Source organism: Ochotona princeps, chromosome X, assembly GCF_030435755.1.
Source record: "Ochotona princeps isolate mOchPri1 chromosome X, mOchPri1.hap1, whole genome shotgun sequence".
Classification (NCBI taxonomy): domain Eukaryota; kingdom Metazoa; phylum Chordata; class Mammalia; order Lagomorpha; family Ochotonidae; genus Ochotona; species Ochotona princeps.
In genome coordinates, this window is record NC_080865.1 from 9,564,029 (window position 1) to 9,590,154 (window position 26,126).

The 26,126-nt window shown below is 42.8% G+C and overlaps 1 protein-coding gene across 2 annotated transcripts in view; it reads left to right on the forward strand.

Annotated features, from left to right (window-relative positions):
• The window catches only part of SYN1 (synapsin I), a 54,221-nt gene that overhangs the window by 1,386 nt on the left and 26,709 nt on the right, over positions 1 to 26,126 (forward strand). For both annotated transcript variants that reach the window (XM_058658268.1, XM_058658269.1), the window contains exons 2-5: positions 11,942 to 11,999; positions 12,104 to 12,195; positions 13,114 to 13,270; positions 13,415 to 13,504. In XM_058658268.1, coding sequence (XP_058514251.1) covers positions 11,942 to 11,999; positions 12,104 to 12,195; positions 13,114 to 13,270; positions 13,415 to 13,504 — 397 coding nt within the window. The remainder of the gene's footprint in view (positions 1 to 11,941; positions 12,000 to 12,103; positions 12,196 to 13,113; positions 13,271 to 13,414; positions 13,505 to 26,126) is intronic.

Genomic DNA, 26,126 nt, shown 5'->3' on the forward strand with positions numbered 1-26,126 from the left:
CTTCTCAGGCAAATTATTTTTCTCCAGTGATTTCCATGAGTGTTTTTGAGCCTTCTCTGTGTGACTCATCATCAGACTGTGCTCAAAGACCTTTCTCTGCAGTGGATCTAGAAAGAATTTATTGAGTGCCCCCTGCAAATGCCGTCCCTTTGGTGGGTGCCTCCAGCACTGATTCAGTGCCTGTGATGTGACTCTTCTCTAAAGAGTTTTTCTTCCAATGATTGAATATTCAGCAAGCAAATATTGACTGCCTGCTGTATACTGCATTCTCGAGCCCTTTCCCCCAATGCCTTTTCCTCCAGTGAATTGAGTCAGCCTCACTGAGCACTTGTCTGTAGGACTCTACCTCAGATCTGTCTGTAAAAGCCTCTGCCTCCATTTACTCCAGTGCTCAACTATCTAGCACTTTCTGTGTGCACCATTTCAATCACCCTTCACAGGGATCTCTTGTTTTAGTCATTCTTGGGAGGACTTACAGGATTACCTGTTCTATGTCTTCTCTACAGAAGTCTTTCCTGTCATGATGGAGACGCAAGCTTATATTCTACATCACCATTCTCCTTCCCCCAAAACAGTTCTGCTCCAAGGACCCTAGTAACCATTTAGCAATTGATTGCATGTCCCCATATCTAATGTCGTCCACCTCCAAGGGCCTTTTTTTTTTCCAGTAGCTTCCATGAGCATGTATGGAGTGCTCACACCTCCTCACAGAGTCCTTTGCTTCCAGAGAAACCAATGAGTACCTAGGCAGTGTCCACTGCCATTCATTGCCCAGGAGAACCGCCCCAATCCTAAGGCCTTTCTCCAAGGTCCTTTCAAATGGTAAAGCCAGAGTCCAATTTATAAGCTTTGCCCCTTTTCCCACTGACTTCAGTGCCCCTAGAATTCCCTCTCCTAGCATCCAGTCCCTACTTAGTGAGTTTTTAATCTATTTAAGACAGTAAACACTTATTGGGCACACCCAGTATGAGTCATTCTCAACCCCCTCCCCTCAAGTGTCCGGAAGTCTGCCCTTGCCTCCTCCATGGGTCTGCTTCAGCCTAAATGTATTGAGTGCTGGCTGTTTACTGGTCAGATCACTCCTCCCCCAGAAGCCCTTACCAAGTGGCCTTTCTCTCTATCCAGAGTCACTTAATCATATTATAGTACAAGTGCATTTCAAAATGTTCATGGAAAATCAAATTTTAAAATAAGTTTATTTTGACAGAAAGGAAAACTCTTGAAATCCATGCGTAGTTTTCTTAAAATATACATCTTCCATGAATTTTCTAACAATCCCTCATACTTATATTTATTGAAATACTTTCCATGGGCCAGAGTGGGGGGGGGCATTTATTAAGCAGTACTATATACAAGGAAGAACACCCACTCAGCTCCCTTTCCTTCTGATCCCACCAGCTGGCTTTTCTATACCTTTCTGCCCATTCAATCATGCGGTCATTTAATAACCACTTATATACTACTGGGACCCCAGATTTAATGCCTTTTCACCTCCTCCTCCCCTTATAGTACGAATTCCCCTTCACCAAACTCCCTCCTGCCTTTCACGTGACCCGTTCCTGGAAACTCAGAATGTACTCTATTTCCGTTTGTTCTTACTAGGTCTCTCACCCATTTAATAGCCATCTCCTTAGCTACCCCTTTCACCCGATTATTCATGAAAACACGTGTTGATCTATTAAGGTCTTATGTTCAAACAACCACATCCCCATCCCTGCCACAGGCTTCTTCCACTCCTGTCTCCATCTGTCTGTGAAGCATTTAGTGAATACATGCTGCCAGCAGCCACTCATCGAGGTGGTATCTTCCAGGTTAAATCTGCTCTGGTGAACTTAGCAAATTTGAAGACCCTACTGAATGTTGATAATCACCCTCCTTTGGACTCCCCTTTTCCTCTCTGGCCTTCCCAGAAGGTTTTTTTTTTTTTTCCACTGCACTTTTCCTTCATCTCATGAAGCATTTTTGAGGATCCTTCAGAAAGTTAATGGAAAAAATGTTGACATCCATGCATGTGAGAGCTCTTCAGAAAGCTCTTGGGAAATGCATGTTATGGAAAATCTCGGCGTGGATTGCAGAATTTTCTGCACCAAAATAAAATTCTATTTGACCCGCGTTTCACACTCACTCCCATTTGGTGAACTCTGGGCATGTCTTATCTCCTTGCCATAATCTCAGCTCTATCGTTTTTCATTTTGTTCAAACCTGTCCAAAAAGCATTTACTGAGCACCTGTTGAATCCTGTGAAAGGTTTCCTTCCCCTTCTGCGTCCCAGAAGTCCACCATTAATCCCAGCAGCCCCCCTGGTGTTTTCTTGCTGTCCATCCAGTAGGTCATTATATCAGCACCTGCCCTGTGTGAGGTGAGATGGACAAGGAAGGGAGCCTGTGGATGCCAGGCCCCGGGTGGGCAGCTCACAGACACGCAGTCACACAGGGATTTCAGCCTGGTGTAAAGAGGTCCTGCCACAGGGTGCACACCTAAGAAGAATCAGACACTTTTCTCACCCAACTCCTCCACCCGCCTTCCTTCTTGCATCTCACTTCCTCCATAGTTTAAAGCTGTGCATTCGGAGTTGAAGTCATTTCATCTGTTTTTCAAATCACGAATCACTTGCTGGCTTGTCACGAGCATTTCATTTTCTTCATGGGGTGGTTGCAATGAAACTGGAAAACAACTGAGCCCATTGAACGTAGTAAATATATGTATGTTAGTCTTCATAGACGGGAATAAAATTGAACAGTAAATATAAGACTGCACTGTGCATGACAAAGGCTGTTATTTAGTGGAATGTTCATCCCAATTGTATATGCACACTACTATTATACTTTCTAGGTACATATGCATACAACATAATTATAGTATATATGTATTACATAAGGCCATACCCTATATTCTGTTATATTTGCCCTATAACATAATGTATCTTACATAATATACATTACATATATGACATGAGGTTATTATGTAAGTATATATGTAGTAGGTTACATAAACTGTTTCATACTGTGACTTCTTTTCTGAGACTTCCCTGGAAGCAGACCTTCACCCTCAGCTAGTACCTCTATTGTTCTCAGTAGCTTACTTGATGGGTGATCCATTCCTTCATCCTTAAGGGATCTCTAAGCCTTTAGTCCCCATTGCCTTTTCAGGCTGTGACAGCTGCACATGTCCATTTGCCATCAAAGCTGAGCAAGTTGTACCAACAGATGTTCAGGGAGACCACTTGTGTGCCCCGCAGCCTCCTCCCTTTCCCCACTGTGTAACAGCAGCGCTGTCCCCTCCTAATCAGCAGGGTCACACTCCCCTGCCAAGATAGCAGCTACTCTTCACCTGGCATGAGAAATTTGACATGCCCACCTGCAGCTTAATGGTATTCCTGCTGTGCCCCCTGGTAGCAGTGCCCCATCCTCCATCCCGCCAAGAGACCCAGGACCTCTAGCCTTGTAGAACCTTGGGGGAACAGGGAGGGCAGATTCCAAAAGTGGATCTTGATGATAAGCTGAGTCACTCCTCCTGAACCCTGTGAACTCCCAGCCCTGTGTGTTCTGCCTGTCAGGGTTATGGTATGGACAGCACTTATTGGGTTAGTATTTACCCTTGTGTTAGAGGCAGTGTCAGTTTTTACATAGCACCTCCAGGTTTGGTCTTAGCATGGCAGCAACAAATCATGATATTGTGTTAGGTTAGGCATACAGTTTTTGAGTGATATGGTACGCAAGGCCACCGGTTGATCCCAAGATCACAAGCCAGCTTTTGTGCCTTCTTTATTTTCCATTCCTTTGCCTTGCTATAGAGTTTCCCCTTTGATTTGATGAAATGTTAGGTGGTATTCCATGTTGGAGGATCAAACACTGTGTAAGTCCTTGGACAGTGGCACTAGCTAAGGCTCTGCAGTCAGAAAAGGAAAAGTAGTCAAAACTTTAGCCAAAAGAAATCACCTCCTCCATCCCCCTTTCCTGGGGTAGTCAGCTTGCCACAAAGTGCCTGGTTGGTCTTCTGGAAGAATGATGAAGTATCAGAGATTCAGTGCTAATCTCTGTGGCTGGCAGATTGGACATTCAGCGGCAATGCAGTTGACCCCAAATATAGCTTCTCTTTCTGCTGCTTTTGCCACTTCGTTCGTATGTCCATCTGCTAACACTGTGGCCAGCTGACATCGTCTGGCTAGCTCATTGCCTCTACCTGGTTGCTTAATGCCACTTGAAGTGCTGGTGGATGCTCTCTGGTGGGTGTTAAGGCATGATAAAAAGAGCTCCCCACTTTACGTTTAGTCTGCTCCCATAGATCTACCCACAGTCTGTATCACAGACCACAGATCACTTCCATTCTTTTTCCTTCCTTTCCTGACTAACCAGCCAAGCCATTCGTTACTGCCTGTAAGTGAACATATGAGTGAAAATGGGGGAGGGGAGGACCTTAAAAAGTTCATGGAAATGGAATTAAAATGTACGTTTATTTTGTGGCAAAACATTTTTGAAATCCATGCCTATGAGAGAATTTTCCCAAGTTCAAAAGCAACATGTGTTATGAAAGAATGGTGGGTCAAGCATTTTTTACTCCCAAATAAACTTAGCTCTTGATTCCATTTTCTCACAGGTTTTTTTTTTCTTTTTTTTTTTTAATTTTATTTTAAATTCATTAATTACATTGTATTATGTGACACAGTTTCATAGGTACTGGGATTCTCCCCACCCCTCCCCAAACCCTCCCACCATGGTGGATTCCTCCACCTTGTTGCATAACCACAGTTCAAGTTCAGTTGAGATTCCCCCATTGCAAGCATATACCAAACATAGAGTCCAGCATCTTATTGTCCAGTCAAGTTCAACGGCTTCTTAGGTATACCCTCTCTGGTCTGAAGACAGAGCCAGCAGACTATCATCCCGATCAATTAAAAGCTCCAACATACCATCAGCGAAAATTTACATCACCATGGAATTAATTGACATAGTAATGAGTAACCAATATGTTAAAAGTAAATGCGACTTCCCAGCCACCTTCTGTGACCACCTCATTGACATTTCAATTTTAGTTTATACACAACCTATAACATTCAAAACATAACATGTTATACATAAGATCATATCATCTTAAATTAAGGCAAACATGTGGTATTTAACCTTTTGGGATTGGCTCATTTCCCTTAGCATGATGGTTTCCAGTTTGGCCCATTTGGCCACAAAGAACTGCATTTTGTTTTTTTTAATAGCTGAGTAGTATTCCATGGAGTAGATGAACCATAGCTTTCTTATCCAATCCTCTGTTGATGGGCATTTTGGCTGCTTCCATGTTTTTGCAATTACTGATTGTGCTGCTATGAGCATAGGAGTGCATGTTGGTTTCTCATAAAACAAGTGTTCTGGATATATTCCTAGGAGTGCTATTGCTGGATCATACGGTATGTTGATTTTGAGTTGTTCGAATGTTCTCCATACTGATTTCCATAGAGGCTGTACCAGCCTGCAGCCCCACCAGCAGTGGAGTAGGGTTCCCTTTTCCCCGCAACCTCGCCAACAAGTGTTGTTGGTGCTTTTATTCATGTGGGCCAGTCTTACTGGCGTTAGGTGGTACCTCATTGATGTTTTAATTTGGATTTCCCTTATTGCCAGGGAACTTGAGCATTTTTTCATATGTTTATTTGCCATTTGGGTTTGTTCCTTTGTGAAGTGTTTGCCCATTTCCCATGCCCATTTCTTGAGTGGCTTGTTTGTTTTGACATTTTGGTTGTTTTGTAGCTCTTTGTATATTCTAGAAGTCCTTTCATATTCACATCAAGTAGATGAGCAGGTGCACAGCCTGAAGCTCTGGCCATTGGGAGCTCTGCCACTGTCTTTCAAAACCACTCCAAGCTGCAGGGCAGCCACTGCCCAGTTTTTACTTCCATCCATATACCAAGGCAGTCCATGTGTGAACCAAGCTCAGACTGTCTTCTCCTTCATCAGCGGTTTGTAAGAAGTTTCATTAGCTGAGGGAGAAACAGTACTGTGAAAACTGTGGAAGACACAGCATTGGGGGACACCTGCTTATGCATTTTGTGGATCCTGGTTTGGCAGACCACCTGACTTTATCAGTTGATGGAACTGGCAGAGCCTAGCTCATAATGGGCCATTCTGGATGCGCAGTTACTTGGTGCCCAATGGCTAAAGTGTCCTGTCCCCATCAGGACCTCGTACTGTAGTAGGTCTCAAAAGGCATAATATATTTCATTGTTTGATGTAGATGGCATGGTCTCACTTCAAAACCACAAGAGCTCCCCACTAGAGTTTCCCATAGACCCTATGCTGCATATTCTCCCGCTACTAACATTTCCAAATTCATAGCACCTGCTAGATCATATAGACTAAGTGGCTGGAATGTTTGTATTAGAGTCTGGACTTCTACAGAACCTTTTTCTTCCACCTCCCCGCCTCCAAGTCAGGGCTTGGCAGGTTTACCTATCACCTTAAACATGGGTCACAGTAGCATTTCTAGACATGGAATGTGCTGCTCCCAGAACTTGGAGGAGACCTTCCAGGTGTTGTGCTATACTCTTTCAATAAAAGGTACAAGGTGTAGTCCTTTTCCTTGTACTTTGAAGGAGCTGTCCCAGCCTGCCCTGCGCTTCTGGATTTCAAAAATGTTGCTATTGTGGCAGTCCCCCAAATCTGTGCAGAGTTTATCCCCCTCTATAGCATGTGGGTCTTCCCAAGGTATATGCTAACTGTCTCTTGCTTATCTTTCACAAACAGTATGTTGTAATTGACAGAATAGAGCAGTGTGATATGCTGCTGGATGTCCCAATGATCTAGGTTGGATGTCCCAATGGTCTATGTTGCTTTAGACTATATTCTGACAGAGGGTGAGAGAAGGATGAAGTAGCTCTGCGGAAAGACCATCAGTAAAACTGTTATCAGTCCACATGAGTGTGAACACAAGTAGTTCCCATTTGTCATCAGAATAGTTCACAACCCATTCATCAAGCAGTAGCATCTGCTATACCTGAGGTCTTACTACTGTGCTGCAGCGGTGATGACATATTTGACATGGCAACTGCAAATAAGGGTACTTCTATATTTGGTTGTACTGGGAATAGTCTATAGACATTATGCAGGATCTAATCCAACCTGCTCAGTAGCCAAGCTGGTTAATTCAACAAGTGTAAGATGAGACCAAAACCCTTGCATTCTTTAAATATTTCAAAGTGGCACTAATTTTCACCATTACCCTGAGATGCATACAATAATGATTTTGGTTTACTGTTTTGGTTGGGACACAGTGGGCTACCATTTCAGAAGCTTCCATTGAACTTCCTACTGCCATAGTTCTTCCTGCACAGGCTAAGGAACCCCCATGTAAGGGTTTTGACAGCTACAACTTTCCAGTTATGAATTGGGGAAGTGACAACTGGGTGGGTGTTTGGGCCAGGACATAGTGCTACAATGCTTCTCAACATGGCTGATAACCACTCTTGTCAGCATACCCCATATTGTTTTTAAAGTTGAGTATGTCCTTTGGGCCTTCTCATAAAATATAATCAGCTGTAGTATGTTGGAGCTTTTAATGGACTGGGATGATACTCTGCTGGCTCTGTCTTCAGACCAGAGAGGGTATACCTAAGAAGCCGTTGAACTTGACTGGACAATAAGATGCTGGACTCTATGTTTGGTATATGCTTGCAATGGGGGATTCTCAACTGAACTTGAGCTGTGGTTATGCAACAAGGTGGAGGAATCCACCATGGTGGGAGGGTGTGGGGAGGGGTGGGGAGAATCCAAGTACCTATGAAACTGTGTCACATAATACAATGTAATTAATGAATTAAGAATAAAAAAAATATAATCAGCTGGTAGGTCTTCCAGACTTGAGTAGTAAATCTGCCTAACATGTCTGCTTTTAAAAAGAGAATATTTATTTATTTTCATTTGAAAGGCAAACTTTACAGAGAGAAGGAGAAGTAGAGAGAGAGGGTCTTATATCCACTGGTTCACTTCCCAAATGACCACAATGGCCAAAGTTGAACTGATCCAAAACTGGAAGCCAGGAACTTCTCCTTGGTCTCCCATGTGGGAACAGGGGCCCAAAGAATTGAGCCATCATCCATTGCTTTTCCAAATCATAAGCGGAGAGCTGAATTGGAAGCAAAACAGTCAGGACATAAAAACAGCCAGGACATGAACCAGTGACCATGTGGATGCTAGCACCATAGGGTGGAGGATCAGCCTGATGCACCAAACTGCCAACCTCCATATCTGCTTCTTTGAGCCCTTTGGTCCTTCCATCCACAAGTTACCATGGAAGTTCTGGCACTTCTACCTCACTTAGTGGGTTACGATGTTCTGTAAGCTTCGAAGAGTTATTCTCCCAGTGTTAGTAGCACCTGCCAGGGTCCTTGCTAGAGTTTGAGGTTCTGTATTCTGGGAGAGCACTCCAACTTCATGTTCTACCTCCTTGATCCATTCTCCTCAGGGCCCAGTTCCATGTATACCTTATCAGCTCCTGCTAGTGTGTGTCAGGCAGAGCCAGTCAGGTTGTGCTACAATATGATCCTGGTAATTGGTTCAGTCTTCAGAAGCAAGGGTAGGGGTGGATTCTGAGAGAGGCAGTAATTGTCGTATAAGCCACCTAATTCTTTCAAAGCCTTTGCATTATCTTCAAAGCAGAAGGGAGGAAGGTCTGTATTATAACAAGAGGGATGTAACCTACTTCTGCATATCTAGTCCTTTCAGATGGGTCTAATAAGTATTTAGCCACATCTGTTTAGATGGCTCCATCACAAGCCCCAGAATTGTACTCGTGTCCTATTAGGATCCTGAGCATGGCGTAGGAGATGTGCTGAGCCTGAGAATTCAGCCCTCTCTGAAGCTCCCCTACCCTTATAGTTAAATCCTCAGCCTTGCCCTCCTTTCTATCTGCCCTCTGGTGGGAGATCAGGGATTTCTTTCATGAAGCCAGGGAGGTCTCTGGCTTTCACATTTGGCCTGGAATTGGTGAATTTTCACCAAGCGCATTCTATCTTTTGCCAGCTAATCAATAGCACTCAGCAACTAGTCACCACAATCTGGTTACCATTGCCTTCATACCTCTCCAGTGCCAGGGATATTTCATCATCTGACTCATTCCCTTCCCCCAGAATCCTGTTCACAGTCTACCAGCAGGAAAATTCATGGCTGTTCCAAAGCCTCAGGGGCCTGTGCTGTGATTCTCCCATGTAGGAGACTACGTTCCACACAGCAGCTTTTCCTGCTCCTGAGTCATGGGGCCCAGGCAGATCGTATGGCTTAGGTGATAGCCTGTTTGTCCCACATCCCCACAGTGCTGCAGAATGCCCCATGTGGCTACAGCATGTCACACCTATGTGGGCTCCACCTCCCACCGCTGATGGAGCTTCATGGCCATCTGGTTACTGAGTGACCCATCTCCACAATTGCATCAGAGTCTCTGGCATTTGATTTCTTTGGTCCACTGTTTTCAGTGCTGTCTTAGCAGTTGACTTTGAGGCAAGGGTTTGCATGCAAGGAAGCCTGCTGGGAAGTACCTTGAACCTGTGAGGAGGGGGAAGAATAGAACACAGAAAAAGGCTGGCTTGCCCCAAGAGGAGCTTAGGAGTGGGATGACCCTTTCAGAGTCAGCCGAGATTGAGCTGAAGGCTGACTCTGTGCCGCCACAGATAGATAGGCTCCAAGGAGGTGTAACCTTGGCCAAGGTGGTTCCCTGTGACAGAAGACAGTTCCCAATGGGGACACAACGATGAGCTGTTAGCAGCTTATCCTCAAAATCTAATGAACCTGAGGAGGAGACCTGAATATAACATTCAGCATCCATGATTTTTATAATCAGAGAAAAGCAGTAAACTGCAAACATTATCTGTTTATAGCTAAGCAAGGTGCACATCTGAAATTCCCTTTTGATTCTTGTGATGGGGTGGGAGATGTAAAGGAAGAGGGAGGGAGGAAGTGTTAGTGGCTGCATTTGTGGTCTCTCGTGTTTATCATTGAAGATACCAGGGTCCATTCCTGATGAGTGTGTGTGTCATGGACCATGAGTGCTCGCATGTCCATAACCAGTGCCCCTGGTAGGTCTCCTCACCTTGTTGCCTTCCACAGAAACTCTGACTGAGGATGAGCGTTCTTCTGTGAAGGCTGGCAGTAAGAGTTCTGGGTGTGGGGGAGGAAGCCACTAGAAAGCAATCCCAGCTGGGGACGAGCCCAAGAACAATGACATAGCAGTTCATGGTGTGCCTCCTGCCTATTCCTCCTCCCTTCTCCCCAGCTGCATCCCTCCCTCACTGCTGGCTGGGGCCTCTTTAGAACCACCCCCACCCAGCCTGCACAGCTCAATCTTCTCCCGTTAGCATCCAGCTGCCCACCTACGGATGTTACATCCCGCACGGTACACAGCTATATGTGGTGAGACTGTTCCTCCTTGTGATCGGGCCCGAGAGCAGAGAGGGGTGATCAGACACACAAGCAGACACGGGCACTGAGACACACACAGGACACAGGCATCAAAAGGCTGAGCAACACAGTCCCTAACATACATATGCTCCCTGTCATTCTTTTCCATTTACCAACCTCAATCCAGTATCTTTTCTAAAATGTTTATTTTCATTAACTTGAAAAGCAGAGAGAGAGAGATTGAGAGTGAGACAGAGAGAGATCTTTTAACCGCTAGTTCACTGCCTAAATATTCACAACAACCAGTGCTGGGCCAGGCCAAAACTAGGATCTCAAATCTCACTGTGGGTCTCCCGTGTAGGTGACAGGGTTCGTGCCCTAGAGCCAGCATTTGCTGCTTCCCCAGACATATTAGCAGAAAGCTGAATCAGAAGTGGAGTTGCCGGGATTTGAACCAACACTCTGATATGAGATGCATCCCAAATTGTCCCTTCAATCTTTTATACCTTAACACCTGCCCTTCCATCCCATGTCCAAGTCTTATGAGAGACCATCAATTTTCTGAAGGTATTCCAGAACATTTCCATGGAACAGTTGTTAGTAGAAGCTAGGGAGGGGAAATGGATAAATTAAATGTTCTTTTTTTGAGAGAGAGATTTGAAATATTCCCAAAGAAAAGATGATAAATGTTTAAACAGAGTGGTATGCCAGCTACCCTGATTGGATTGTTAAACAATGTTGCATACGTATATTAAAATGTCAGACTGCACCTCATACATATAAGGGGACTGGCACTTAGTCTAGTGGTCAACATATGATTAGGCTGCCTGCATCCCACACCAGGAGACCTGAATTTGATTCCAGGCTCCAGCTCCTGACTTCAGCTTCCTGCTAATGTAAACTCTAGGAGGCAGTGGTGATGGCACAGATATTTGAGTTCCTGTCACCCACGTGGGACACCTGGATCGAGTTCCCAGCTTCCTGTTCACCCTTCTCAGTCATTGTAGACATTTGAAGGAATGAACTGGCATATGGGAAGAGTATGTTTCTCTGTCGCTCTCACTCTCGCTTTCTCTTCCTTTCTTAAATAAATGCATTTTTAGAAGCACTTATAACAGCAGTTTGATGCTAAAAAGCATATTTTTGGACACATCATCTCTGTGGTTTAAGGACACACTTTAGGGCTTGGCAGCGTGGCCTAGTGGCTAATGTCCTCGCCTTGATCCCATATGGCCGCTGGTTCTAATCCCAGCAGCTCCACTTCCTCTCTGTCTCTCCTCCTCTCAGTATATCTGACTTTGTAATAAAAATAAAATAAATCTTAAAAAAAAAAAGGACACACTTTATAGTTTGAAGTGTACTTCCATCTTTACACACCTCTGTGAGGATTATAAAAAAGGCCATGTTTTACCACCTACTACTGATCTTCCCAGAGTATACAACGATAAAGCACTTCATGTTTTCTACAGTGGCACTGAAAATGCACAGAGGTCAAGGGGCTGCCTTGGGTCTTGTTTTCCTGCCTGAGATTTGAGCATTTGACAGATATAATCTACTTGCCTCTGCAGGGCCAAATACTTCAAAGGGAAAAAGATCCATGGAGAAATTGACATAAAAGTAGAGCAGGTGAGTGGCGACAGGTGGCCCAGGGGGGGCTCAATTACCCAGATTACAAACTGAATGCTCATTTCTGTGTGATATGGGTGAATCACCGATTTTCTCTTTCCCAGGCTGAGTTCTCTGATCTCAACCTTGTGGCTCATGCCAATGGCGGGTTCTCTGTGGATATGGAAGTTCTTCGGAATGGGGTTAAGGTTGTACGGTGAGTACAGAAAGGGAATCTTGTTATTATGGAACCTTGGTGTTATGAGAGGCAGAAATATTCTTTAGAGCTAGGGGAGATTTCCCACTTCCCCCAACCTCCCCTCAGTGTCCAAGAACTTAACCACAGAACAGACCATGGGGAAATAGCTTTCCTTTTGAAGAAGAATCAAGAGTCACAACAGACCACATGCCAAACTTTCCAATTATGCATTCAGCAAACGTTTGTTAAGCATCTACTGTGTGCCACCTGCTGCTCTTGGCACTTTACACTCCACAACTATTTATTGAGTACCTACTTTGTACCAGGAGCTATTCAACATGCTGAGTCATGCATAAAACAGATTAAAACAAAATAGACCAAAACAAACCAAATGAACAAAAAAAAAAACCCCTGTTCCCTAATGAAGCTTACATTCTTGTGGCTTACAACCAAAAGTTTTTAAAAGGGAAGTTTAGAAGTTCTAAGAAAGAATAAAGCAGTAAGGCAGGTGTAGGGGTTGTTGGATGGCAGTGGGGTCTGAACTATCCTCCACAAATATCTGGAGGGAAATGATCCAGGCAGAGGGACCAGCCCATGTGGAAGTCCTGAAGCTGGAATTTATTCTGAGCTGGTATACACTTTGAGAGCCTAGTTGGTGGTCTCAGACATTGTGACCAGAAAACTTTCAGAGCTGAGTAAAGCAGTTGTAAACTGACCTCAGTATGGAGGGGAGCAGGTAGGACAGTCTTAAAAGAGGTCACAGGATGGAGAACAGACAGGAAGGATGCAAAGGCAGAAGGAACAGCTCTGTGGGGGGGAGAAGATACCACTTTGCAACTTCTGGGACTGTTGGAGATCTGGAAACTCGTTCTTTGTTCCATGGGTGGGGAGGCAGCTTCTGGGAGACCCTCCACTCTCCTACCCCTGCCATCCCAGGTCTCTGAAGCCAGACTTTGTGCTGATCCGCCAACACGCCTTCAGCATGGCACGCAATGGAGACTACCGCAGTTTGGTCATCGGGCTGCAATATGCTGGAATCCCCAGTGTGAACTCTTTGCATTCTGTCTACAACTTCTGTGACAAGCCTTGGGTGGTAAGTGCCAAGAAGGAGGCTGTGGGCTCAGTCACACACATGGTGCATTGCATCACTATCACTTTTGGGAAGTGAGAATGTTTGGGAACGTGAAGATTCCCTTCAAGGAAAGGACTCACTCACATACCTTCCTTGGTTTTACAGTTTGCACAGATGGTTCGGCTGCACAAGAAACTGGGGACAGAAGAGTTTCCACTAATTGACCAGACCTTCTACCCCAACCATAAAGAGATGGTGAGTCCAGAGGAAGTACAGTGGGCCTAAGGGACGAGTCACGATCACTGTGGTAATGTTACCAATGGATATGTTTTTAGTGTTACATCAGACAGTACTGCTGGTGTAAAACATGCAAGTCTGAAGTTACTTTGTGGTAGGAGTCAAGGAATACCATGAAGTTACTTTATGGTTGCAAGTGTGGACTTGATCATGGATCCCAATATTTATTAAATCTTGGTGCCTATTTTGTTTATTCTCATCAGTATTAAAAATACAATTTTGTTTTTAAAGACTTATTTACTTATTTGACAGGCAGAACAAAAGAGAGGGAGTGAGATGGAAAGGGAGAGCTCTTCCATTTGCTGGTTCACTTCCCAAGTGGCCAAAACAACCTGCTATAGGCTAGGCTGAAATCAGGAGCCAAAGACTCCCACGTAGGCCCGGCACAGTAGCCTAGTGGTTAAAGTCCTCACCTTGCACATGCCAGGATCCCATATGGGTGCTGGTTCTAATCCTGGCGGTCCCACTTCCCATCCAGCTCCCTGCTTGTGGCCTGGGAAAGCAGTTGAGGATGGCCCAAAGCTTTGGGACCCTGCACCCACATGGGAGACCTGGAAGAGGCTCCAGGCTCCTGGCTTCGGACTGACTCAGCTCTACCCATTGTGGCTGCTTGGGGAGTGAATCATTGGACGGAAGATCTTCCTCTCTGTCTCTCCTCATCTTTGTATATCTGACTTTCCAACCAAAACAAATAAATCTTAAAAAAAAGAAAAGAAAAGAAAAGAAAGAAAACTCCCTCATGGGTGGCAGGGTTCTAATACTTGGACCTTCTTCCCCTGCCTTCCATGCATGTTAGCCAAGGGTTAGATTGGAAGCAATATAACCATGGCTTGAACCAGCACCCCAGTATGGCTGGCTCTCCAATAGGGGGTGCTAGTGTTGCAAACAGCAACTTAACCTACTGTGCCGCAATGCTAGACCCTCAAAATCATTTTCTTTAAGCTTTATTTACTTTACTTGAAATTCAGAGTTACAGACAGAGATCTTCCATCTGCTAGTTCAATCCCCAAATGGCTATAGTAGCTGGGGCTGGGCCAGACCAAAGCTGAGAGCCAGGAGCTCTTTTATGATGGAAGGAGATTGTACTTTGTATCCAGTTCTTTTGCTGTGCTGACCATGATCATGTGGCTGTCTTCCTTTGTTCTATGAATAAATTATATTACAGTAATTAGTTTTAGTGGAAGTTGATCCATGCACAGATCAGGTCATTTGTGATGTGTTTTCTATGTGGAATTTGGTGTGCCTGACAAAAATTTCGCCAGGTCGTAGTCTAAGTTCTTCTTTACATGGTATAGATTCAGTTTGCTCATATTTTGCTAAGGACTATGATATGTGTATTCGTAAGGGTATTGATCTGTAGCTTATTTATGGTGTCTTTGGGTTTGCTGTCAGAATGATACTGGCTTCATAGAATGAATGGCATTCTATGAAGAATGAATGATTGTCTTCTATTTTGGGGAAGACTCGTATTAATTCTCTTAAATTTAGATAGAAGTCACAGGTAAAAACAACTGGTTATGGCCTCTTTTTTGCAGAAGTTTTTAAACTTCTAGTTCAATATCTTCACTTGTTATATATCTGTTTAGGTCTTCCATTTCTTCTTGAGTCAATTTTGGTATTTGTGTCTTTCTAGAAATTTTTCATTTTGCTTTCTGATTTGTTGGTATTCAGTTGTTCATAATATTCTCTTACAGAATTCTTTTTTATTTCTGTAGAAGGAGTAGTCATATCTTCTCTTTTATTTCTAATGCTATTAGAGTTTCCTTTTTTATTAGTCTATAAATTTGTCAATTTGTTGATCTTTTAAAAGAACCTTTTTTTGTTTCATTAGTTTCTCTATTGTTTTTCTATTTTTTATTCCACTTATTTCCAGTCTAATTTTTTTATTAATTTCTTTCCTTCTGCTTGTTTTGGACTGTTTTCTATTTTCCTAATTTCTTAAAATGAAAGATTAGATTATTAATTTGACATCTTTCTTCTTTTTAAATATAGATGCTCCTTAACTTACGATACCGTTATATCCCAATAAGCTCATTGTATATTGGAAATATAATACACCAGGGCCCAGCTGCATGCCCTAGCCGCTAAAGTCCTTGCCTTGAACGCCCCGGGATCCCATATGGGCGCTGGTTCTAATCCCAGCAGCTCCACTTCCCATCCAGCTCCCTGCTTGTGGCCTGGGAAAGCAGTCGAGGACGGCCCAAAGCTTTGGGACCCTGCACCCACGTGGGAAACCTGGAAGAGGTTCCTGGTTCCTTGTTCCTGGCTTCGGATCGGCACAGCACCGGCCGTTGCAGCTCACTTGGGGAGTGAATCATCGGACGGAAGATCTTCCTCTCTGTCTCTCCTGCTCTCTGTATATCTGACTTTGTAATACAAATAAATAAATCTTTAAAAAAAGAAAATATAATACACCAGATATGCATTTAGTACATCTTATGTACCAAACATCATGGCTTAGCCATAGCTTAGCACCTTAAGTGTGCTCAGAGGGGGCAGCAGCATGGCATTATAAGTTAAGCCTCCGTCTGCAGTGCCGGCTTCCCGTATGGCGCCAGTTTGAGTCTGGCTGCTCCACTTCTGATCAAACTCTGCTAAATTTCCTGGGAGAGAAGCAGAGGATGGCCCAAGTCCTTGGGCTCCTGAATTCAAGTGGGAGACCCAGAAGAAGCTCCAGTCTCCTGGCTTCAGACCTGCCCAAACCCAACCATTGCAGCCATTTGGGGAGTGAACCAGTGGATGGAGTATCTCCCTTTCTCTCATTCTCTGTAATTTTGCTTTTCAAATTAAAAAAGAAAAGTCTTTTTCTTAAGAAAAAAATGTGCTCAGGATACTTACATTCATGCACAGTTGGGCAAAATCATACAATATAAGGGAAATTTTATTTCTTAAAAAGATTTATTTAATTTTATTGGAAAATCAGATATACAGAGAGGAGAGACAAGTGGCTACAATGGCCGGAGCTAAGCCAGGAGTGAAGCCGGAAGTCCAGAGCCTCCCATGCAGGTGCAGGGTCCGAAGGCTTCGGATGGTCCTTGACTGCTTTCCCAGGCCACAAGCAGGGAGCTGGATGGGAAGCTGGGCTGCCGGGATTAGAACCGGCGCCCATATGGGATCCCGGGGCATTCAAGGCGAGGACTTGAGGCTACCACGCCGGGCCCTATAAAGCCTATTTTAAAGTGTTGAATATCTCGTGCACATAGGCATTTTACAGACATAAGATATGAAAACACAAAATTAATAACCCAAGGATGCTAGCAACACAGCACACTGAGGAGTACTGCTTATTTGCCCCAGAGATTGCATGACTGACTGGGAGCTACAGCTCATTGCCACTGAAACAACATTAAGAGAGAGGATGATAGAACATATCACAGGCATGGGATGATACCACAGTTCAGGATGTAAAGCACAGTCTGATGAGTACATACTGCTTTGGCACCATGTCACCAGTGTAAAGCTGAGAAAGTGTAAATTAAACAGTCAAGTTGGGAACCATCTGTGTATACATTTATGGCTATGAATTGCCTTCTAGGCATCATTTCTGGCTACATCCCTGATGTTTTAATATATTATTTTCATTGTTATTCATCTCAAAGCTTCTAATTTCTCTTGTGTTTTCTTTGATCCATTGGTTATTTAGGGGTGTGCTGTTCACTTTTTATATATTTTTGAATACTCAAATTTCCTTCTGCTATTGCTTTCAAATTTCATTTTATTGTGATAAAAGCACACACCCTATATGAGTTCAGTCCTTTTCGATTTTTAAAACAGTTTTGGTTATTTATCTGAGAATGTGTGTATGGGAGAGAGAGACAGAGAGAGAGAGAGAAATCTAATCACTGCTCACATGGCCACAACAGCCAGGGCTGTGCCAGACTGTAGTCAGGAGCTTCATCCATGTCTCCCACCATGGGTAGCAGGGACCCAGACATTTGGATCATATTTTGCTCATTATCCCAAATCCCCCAAACAGTATAATTTTATTCACTCAGGTCCTCATATTGTACATCAAAGCCCTACGCTTTTTAATTCTATATAGCCTTTTTTTAAAAAAGATTTATTTATTTTTATTACAAAGTCAGATATACAGAGAGGAGGAGAGACAGAGAGAAAGATCTTCCGTCTGATGATTTACTCCCCAAGAGTAAATCAGGAACCAGGAAAATCAGTAGACCAGGAACCTCCTCCAGGTCTCCCACGTGGGTGCAGTGTCCCAAAGCATTGGGCCGTCCTCAACTGCTTTCCCAGGCCACAAGCAGGGGCTTTCAAGGCGAGGACTTTAGCCGCTGGGCCACGCCGCCGGGCCCTCTATATATCCTTGACTTTGTGTCCTGAGACCTGCAGCTCCCCGTTTCCTCACTCCTGGCAACTACTCTATCCTCCAGCTGCGTGTCTCTGAGTTTTTTTTCCCAGATTTCACAGAAAAGTGAGATTATGCAATAATTCTCTGTGTCTAGCTTATTTTCCTTTGCCTAATGATCTCTACGTTCATCTATCTATGGCCACTGGCAGAATTCCTTTTATAAAGTTGACTAGCATTCTGTATTATAATATATATATGTATATAATTTCCATTTTTCACTTGTTTGTTGATAGACACTTCTTGCTTTTTTTCCAGTCTTCAAACTAAAGATACAAATGTTTATGTACCAAATGTATAACATTAGAACATTTTGAAATTGTCTAGATAGTTACATTTACCAGTGAGTTTCATACCTTCCACCATTTTCATATTCATTAACATCTTTTTCAAAAAATGTAGTTTTTAATTGAAGGGCACATTTACAGAGAGAAGGAGAGAGAGAAAGAAGAGAGAGATCTTCCATCTGCTGGCTCACTTCCCAAATGGCTGCAACCACCAGAGATGAGCCAGTCCAGAGCTGGGATCCAGGAGCTTCTTCTGGCTCTCCCACTTGGATGCAGGGTCCCAAGGACTTAGGCCATCCTCCACTGCTTTCCCAGGCCATAAGCAGGGAGCTGGAGCAAAAGTAGAGCATACAAGACTTCAACTGGTATCCACCTGTCTGCTCCACAGACAGAAGATTGGGCTACGTGCCACTTTGCCAGAACTTCCTGTTTGATTTTTTAGTTACTTCAATCTCTTTTTTAAGCTCTCTAGCAGAGCATCCAGTTATTTCTCTGTTCTCTTAATGTTCTTTGAGTTTCCTTAAAACAGTTTGAATTCTCTGAGGTCACACATATATTAGTTAAGATATGGTTAGTTCTTGGCATCTAATTTTGCATATTAGGTGAGGTCACGGTTATCTAGAAGCTCGTTTTAGAAATATCTTCTATGGTAGAAGGGTCAGCATTTGGTGTAATAATTCAGTCATTTCTTAAGATACCCACATCCCATATCAAGCTGCCTGGGTGAAGTCCTGGCTCTTCAACTTCCCAAACAGTTTCCTGCTAATACACACCCTGGTGGGCAACAAATGGTGGCTCAAGTACTTGGGTCACTGTCACTCACCTGGGAGACCGAGATGGAATTCCTGGCTTCTGGCTTCAACCTGACAAAGCCCTTGCTGTTGCAGACATTTGAGGGGTGAATCAAGAGATGAGAGATGTTTCTGTCTCTGTTTCATTCTATGTCTCTGCCTTTCAAACAAAATGAAAACCAGCTTTTAAAAAGTATCCTTTGAGAAGCAGACAAATACAGATGGATAGATGGGTGGAGGGACGAACCAAAGAAGGAAAGAAAGGAAGGAAATGGAGAAAAAGCTTCATCCACCAGTTCATCCCTCAGATGCTTGCACCAAGAAGCCAGGATTGAGAGCAAAGTTGAGTTTTGAATCTTGGGTGTCCCAATTAAAATCTAACTGCTGAGCCAAATTCCCACCCATTCCTGGAAATTCTTGATACCGGTTGACACACATCAACATCTGTGCATGGGAGGATTAAGTCTTCAGAATCCAGTTTGTGCCTGTACTTTCAGAAATTCTATTCTGAGCCTGTGGTCACTTCTGCTTTCTCATCCTTAGATGGCACTCTAAGTCCAAGTTTGATGTGATTCTGCCGGTGGCGCATTGTCACTGAGCACTTCCAAGATTCCAAGACCAAATTTGTACCAAAGTCACAGATGGTACACTTTTCAAATTTATGGAAGAGTACCTAGAAAGGGTAATTTAGCCGTGCAGGCTATTCAAATTAGTCTCTGTGTGTGGAGATGATCATTGGAGGATCTTTCTCAGCTCCCATCTTTTCCTATCTGTTTGGCCATTTTGAGTAATGCTGAATTAAACAGGGGAGTATAAGTGTGCAATATCCTTACAAGGTAGTGATTTCCTTCATTTTGAGAAAATATATATGCATATGTGTGTATGTGTGTTTCTGGCTGTTATACTAGTTTCATTTTTAAATTCTTTCGGAACATTCATTCTGTTTTCCATAATAATTACAGCAATTACATTCCAACAAACTGTATACAAGGACTCCCCTTTCTCCATTCCCTCGCCAACATTTCCTGTATCTTCACTTTCTAATAATAGTCACCCTAACGGGTAATGGTGATATCACATCATTCTGTTCATTTGTATTGGCCTGATGATTAACGATGTTACACACCTTCTCATGTAGTTGTTGGACGTTTTTATATCTTTGGAGAAATATATTCAGATCCTTTGCCGTTTTCTGATTTTGAATTGTATGGTTTCTTTATCAATTTTGGATATGAACACTTTATCAAATAAGTGCTTTGCAGAAACGTTTTTCCCAGTCCAGGGGCTACCATCTCATTTTGTTATCTCCTTTGCTATTCATAAGTCAGTTCTTTTCTGCTTATGCATATTTATTTTCTTATTTAACATATAGCCTGTCCTGAAAAAGGTTCCGTGTGCACTAGAGAAAAATGTATGTTCTGTTATTAAAAGGAGGAAGGTCTACTATACCTAGTTAGTTTATAGTATTGTTCAAGACTTTTCTCGTTGATCTTCTATATAGTTTTACTCATTTTTAAGTAGGGAATTGAAATCTCTATTGTTAAATTCTGTATTTCTCTTCCAATTCTGCTTGTTTTATTTCTTGTATTTTTGGACTTTATTGTGAGGTGCATATGCTCGTTGTTGTATCTTCTTGATAGTTATCCCTTTATCATCTCCTTCTTTGTCTCTAATAACAATTCATTTTGTTTGATATTAGGATAGCCATTGCAGCTCTCTTAGTTACTGTTTACATGGTAAATTTTTTTCTATCCATTTATTTATGACTGTTTGTGTCTCTGAATTTAAAATGTGACTCTTGGAGACAGTATGTATGCTAACCACAGTTTTCATCCATTCTCCTTTTAATTGTAGCATTTAATTCATTTACGTTTATGGTCACAATTTTGCTATTGGCTTTTTGTATTACTTACATCTTTTCATTCCTGTGTTCCTCTGTTAAGCCTTGTTTTGTGTTAAATATATTACTAAGGTACCATTTTAATTTTCTAACCTCTTTCCTGTCTTTGTTTAATATTCTTAGTGATTTCTTTGGGGAACTATAATTAACAATTTCATTTATACCACTCTAGCTAGAATTACCAAATTAATTTCAGTACCAAAGGAAAGATAAAAGCATTAATCTCTAATAGTTTTATTCTTGCTTCTACTTTGTGTTATTATTATCATACAGATTACGTCTTATACATTGTATGTCCATGAAATAGAGTTATTGCTTTACATAGGTGTCTTGTAAAACAGAGAAGGGGGTAAAAGTATGACAAATAATATTGCATTTATGCCGTATTTAATACTTGCCTATGTAGTTACTTTTATTGATGTTCTTTATTTCTTTCTGTAGTTCTAGGCTAGTGTCTGTTGTTTCTTTTAAATCTGAAAGACTCCCTTTAGTATTGAATTATCTCAGTTTTTATTTATCTCCTTCCTTTGGAAAGATAATTTTGCTGGATATAGAATTGTTGAGTGACAGTTGTTTTCTTTTAGCGCTTTGAATATGTTACACCATTGTCTTCTGACTTCCAAGAATTCTAATGAGATGTTATCTGTGAAACTTATTGATAGTCCCTTCTGTGTGATGAGTCATTTTTCTCAGTACTTTCAAAATTCTGTCTTCATCTTTCCTGGTTTTATTTGTGATGTGTCTAGGTGTATATTTCATTGAATTTATCATATTTGAAAAGATAAATTCATAGATTAATGTTTTTCATCAAATGCCTTCAGATATCCTCTCCCCAGTTCTCCCTTTGGGACTGCTATAATGTGTGTGTTAATATTCTTGATGATGTCCTACAAACCTTTAATGCCATATTCATTTTGTCTATTTCTCTTTCTATTTCTCAGCTTGGATAACTGACCTGTTTTCATATTTACTGATTCTTTACACTGATAGCTCAAATCTGTTTAATTTTCTCTAATGAATTTTAAAATTTTTCATTAGTCTTTTATTATTTATTTGAAAGAGAAAGAGAGACTGATTGTTCACTGTTCACTCCCCCAAATGTCCAGAGTAGCCAGGGCTGGACCTGCCTAAAGCCAGGGACCAAGAATCCACCCTTGGTCTCCTGTCTGGGTGTCAGAGACCCAACTGCTGTGTAATAATCTCTTGGTGCCTCCAAGAACACATTTTAGAAGGAAGCTAGAGTGAAGAACAGAGTCAGGACTTGAGTCTAGCACCTTGGTGTGGGAAGCCAGCATACCCAAATGGCCACTACAGCTGGTTCTGGTCCAGGCCAAAGTAAAAAGCTAGGTCTGGGTCTCCTGTGTGGGTGGCAGGAGCCCAAGTATTTGGGCTGCTCTCCATTGCCTTCCTGGATACTTTTGCAGGAAGCTGGATCAGAAGCAAAGCTGCCAGGCCTGGAAACAGCACTCCAACATGGGATGCCATCATTGCAAGCAACAAATTAACCCACTGTGCCACAATTCTGGCCTCCCTCAGCTTTTTTTTTTTTTTAAATCTTTGTGTTTATTAGTATTTCCTATACCATTCATATTTTATTTCTTTACACATGATTTCCTTTAGCTCTTTGAAAATATTAGACTTAGGCCCGGCGTGATAGCGTAGCTGCTAAAGTCCTCTCCTTGCACTCCTGTATCCCATATGGGTGCCTGTTCTAATCCCGGCAGCCCTGCTTCCCATCCATCTCCCTGCTTGTGGCCTGGGAAAGCAGTCGAGGATGACCCAAAGCCTTGGGACCCTGCACCCGTGTGGGAGACCTGGAGGAGTTTCCTAATTCCTGGCTTCTGATCGGCGCAGCACCGACCGTTGCAGTCACTTGGGGAGTGAATCATCAGATGAAAGATCTTTCATCTCTGTCTCTCTTCCTCTCTATATATCTGATTTTCCAATAAAAATAAAATAAATCTTTAAAAAGAAAGAAAGAAAATATTAGACTCACTGATTTGTAGTCTTCATCAAATCCAACAGCTGGACTCCCGAAGGCCTTCTATTTACTAGTTCACCCTCCAGCTCTGCAATGGCTGATACTGGATTGGACTGAAAGTAGGGACCAGAAGCTCAGTCGAGGTCTCCCACATGGGTGGCAAGAACCCAATTACTTGAGCTGCCTCTGCTGCCTGCCAGAGTATGTACTAGCAGACAGCTGGAGTCAGGAAGCAGAGCTGGGCATTGTACCCTGGCAGATTGATGTGGGGCACAGACACCTTAACTGGCATCTTAGTTGCAAGGTTGAAAGTTTGCTTCAGATGCAGTGTCTGTTGTCTGCTAGTTTTCTTTTTTCTTTTTTCTTTTTTTTTTTTACAGATTTATTCATTTTTATTACAGCCAGATATACACAGAGGAGGAGAGACAGAGAGGAAGATCTTCCGTCCGATGATTCACTCCCCAAGTGAGCCGCAACGGGCCAGTGCGAGCCGATCCGAAGCCGGGAACCTGGAACCTCTTCCAGGTCTCCCACACGGGTGCAGGGTCCCAATGCATTGGGCCATCCTCGACCGTTCTCCCAGGCCAAAAGCAGGGAGCTGGATGGGAAGCAGGGCTGCCGGGATTAGAACCGGCACCGATATGGGATCCCGGGGCTTTCAAGGCGAGGACTTTAGCCGCTAGGCCACGCCGCCGGGCCCAAGTTTTCTTTTCTTTCTTTTTTTGCTTGCGTCATCCATTCATGGTTTGTTTATTCACGTCTCACTGAAAACTAGACATAATAATATAAGTGACAGCTCAGGAAATCAGATTCTGCATTCTCCCTGGGGTTAGTTTCTGTGGCCTTTTATTTTTTTTAAAAAATGTAAATATTTGTTTAACTTGAAAGTCAGAATGAGAGAGATCATCAGTCTACTGGTTCACTTCCCAAATGGTACTACAGCCCAAGTTGGGCTAATGCAAAGCCAAGGGCCAGGAGCTCCTTCCCGGTCTCCCACGCAGGTGCAGGGTCCCAAGAGTTTAAGTCATCCTTGACTGCTTTCTCAGACTGCAAGCAGGGAGCTGGATGGGAAGCAGGGCAGCCAGCACATGAACCAGCACCCATATGTGGTGCTTTCTATGCCACTGCGCTGGTTCCAGTGTGGCCTTTTTATTATTTTTATTTTTGTTTTAGAAACATTTCTGAACTAATTCTGTAATTAGTTCAGATCCACCAAAGTCTGTAGTGTGTTGGATTAGTAATTAACTAATATTTGTGAGGTATTTTTTAAACACTAGAAACCAGTATGTCTCCCTGCCTTTACTGACAGGCTGTATGTAAACGCTGAGGAATGATTTTAGTGCTCAAGGCAGGCTGTTTACAGCTTTGTCTTAGCTTTTGCCTGCAGCTTTGGAATAGCTCCAAAGTCAAACAGTTCTCTTGGCCCAGAGCTTTGAAGAAACCCCAACCCTCTTCTGCCTACAATGGTAACCTGGTTGTGCAAATACAAAATCACAACATTCTCATTTTAAAATCTTAGTTAGGGGCCAACATTGTGATGCAGAGGTTTAGGTCACTGTTTGTGACACCTGCATCCCATTTGTGAGTGGTTGGCCTTCCAGCTCCTGGGAAGGTGACAGAAGACGCCCAGGCCTTTGTGTCCTGCCACTCTTGTGGGAGACTCAGATAGAATTTTCTGCTCTAGGCTTTGGCCTGGCTCAGACCTGGCTTTTGCAGTCATTTGAGAAATGAATCAGCTAATAGAAGACCCCTCTCCTCCCACCCCGTGCCCCTTCCCTCTTTCTCTTCCTTTCTCCTCTTCTCTGCTCTCCTGTTTTCTCTCCATGGATCTGCCTTTGAAATAAATCATTAAAGATCTTAATTGCCTTATCCGTGAGTGTAGAGCCAGACAACAGTTCATTCCATAAAATGGAATAAGTGTTCTGGAGAGCTGAACACAGGAAGTTTGTTTTATAGACAGTTAAAAACTGAAGCAGAAACAAAAACAAACAAAAAACGGAATTGGTTCTTTCAAAGTCACATTCCTTGTCTGGCAGAGCTGGGAAACAGACTAATAGAGAAATAGCTGATGGGGTAACATCAGGTGACCTTTCATTGTAAGGAATAGGAGAGGGAGTGTCATTATCATGCTGGCTAAAATCGGCCTGCTTCAGAAATTTAACTGTGATCTGGTTTCTTAAAAACATTAATTTCAGTTTGGTGACACAGAACTTTAATATGAGTAACTGCGTTTTGATTTTCAGTCTGGTCATCCGTGGCCTAATGAAGGAGACCTTAGTCCCCACACATGATTTCCTTGAACTTGTCTTTAACACTGCCCTGCATGTGTTTTAACCAGGATCACTGTGAATTTGTGAATTTGCAGGGCTGTTTCAGAGAGGACAGAAGAGGGTGGAAAGAAGAAAACTTCAGATAGCATCAAGTTTGTTTTTCCTCACTGAGATTCAGTCATTTTTCTTAAGCACATGACTTCCAAATTGTAAACTTTTGATCAATTTGTAATGTACTAAAACAGTTGCATTTTGACTAATTTGCCAGTGTTCTCGTTTTTGTATGGAACAGAGGGTTTTCACAGACGCTTTCACCGGCCTGTCTGCGTACATTGCCGCCAGGCATGTCTTGTTCCTTCCCAGCCATTGCCCTAAGACATTCCAAGGCCAACATACGGGAGCTGAGTGTGCTGTGTGCACAGCTACTGCAGTGTCCTTGCTTCTGGGCTCCTGCCCTCTGTGGAGCTAGCAGATTTCATCTTTGTGGCTGTATCATTTCAGATGTCAGTGTATGCTTATGTAATGTGTTCACATTACCTCCAGTTTTTAAAATTTTTTTGAGATTTTTATTGATGTAATGCTTCAACATTTGGGTACAATGTAATATTTCAATACATATGTGCCAGGTACATTGACCAAATTGGGCAATTAGCATTTCCAGTTCCCTAACTTTCATTTATGTTTGGAGCCTACCAACTCTTTTCTCCTAGTACTTTACACAGACTCCATTACTGTGGACTGTAGATACCCCGCTGTACTGTACAATCCTAGAACTTATTACTTCTATGTTTTGGTACCTACCAGCTATCTCCCCTACCTTTACCCATCCTACCCCAATGCTTCCTAGCCTCCAGTATTCACTATTCTGAGTCCAAATCTACTTCTTAGCATTTATACAAATGAGAGAAAACCTACACTGTTTGTCTTTCTATAGCCAGCTTATTTCACTAAACAATGATCTCGAGGTGCATCTATCTCAATGCAAGTG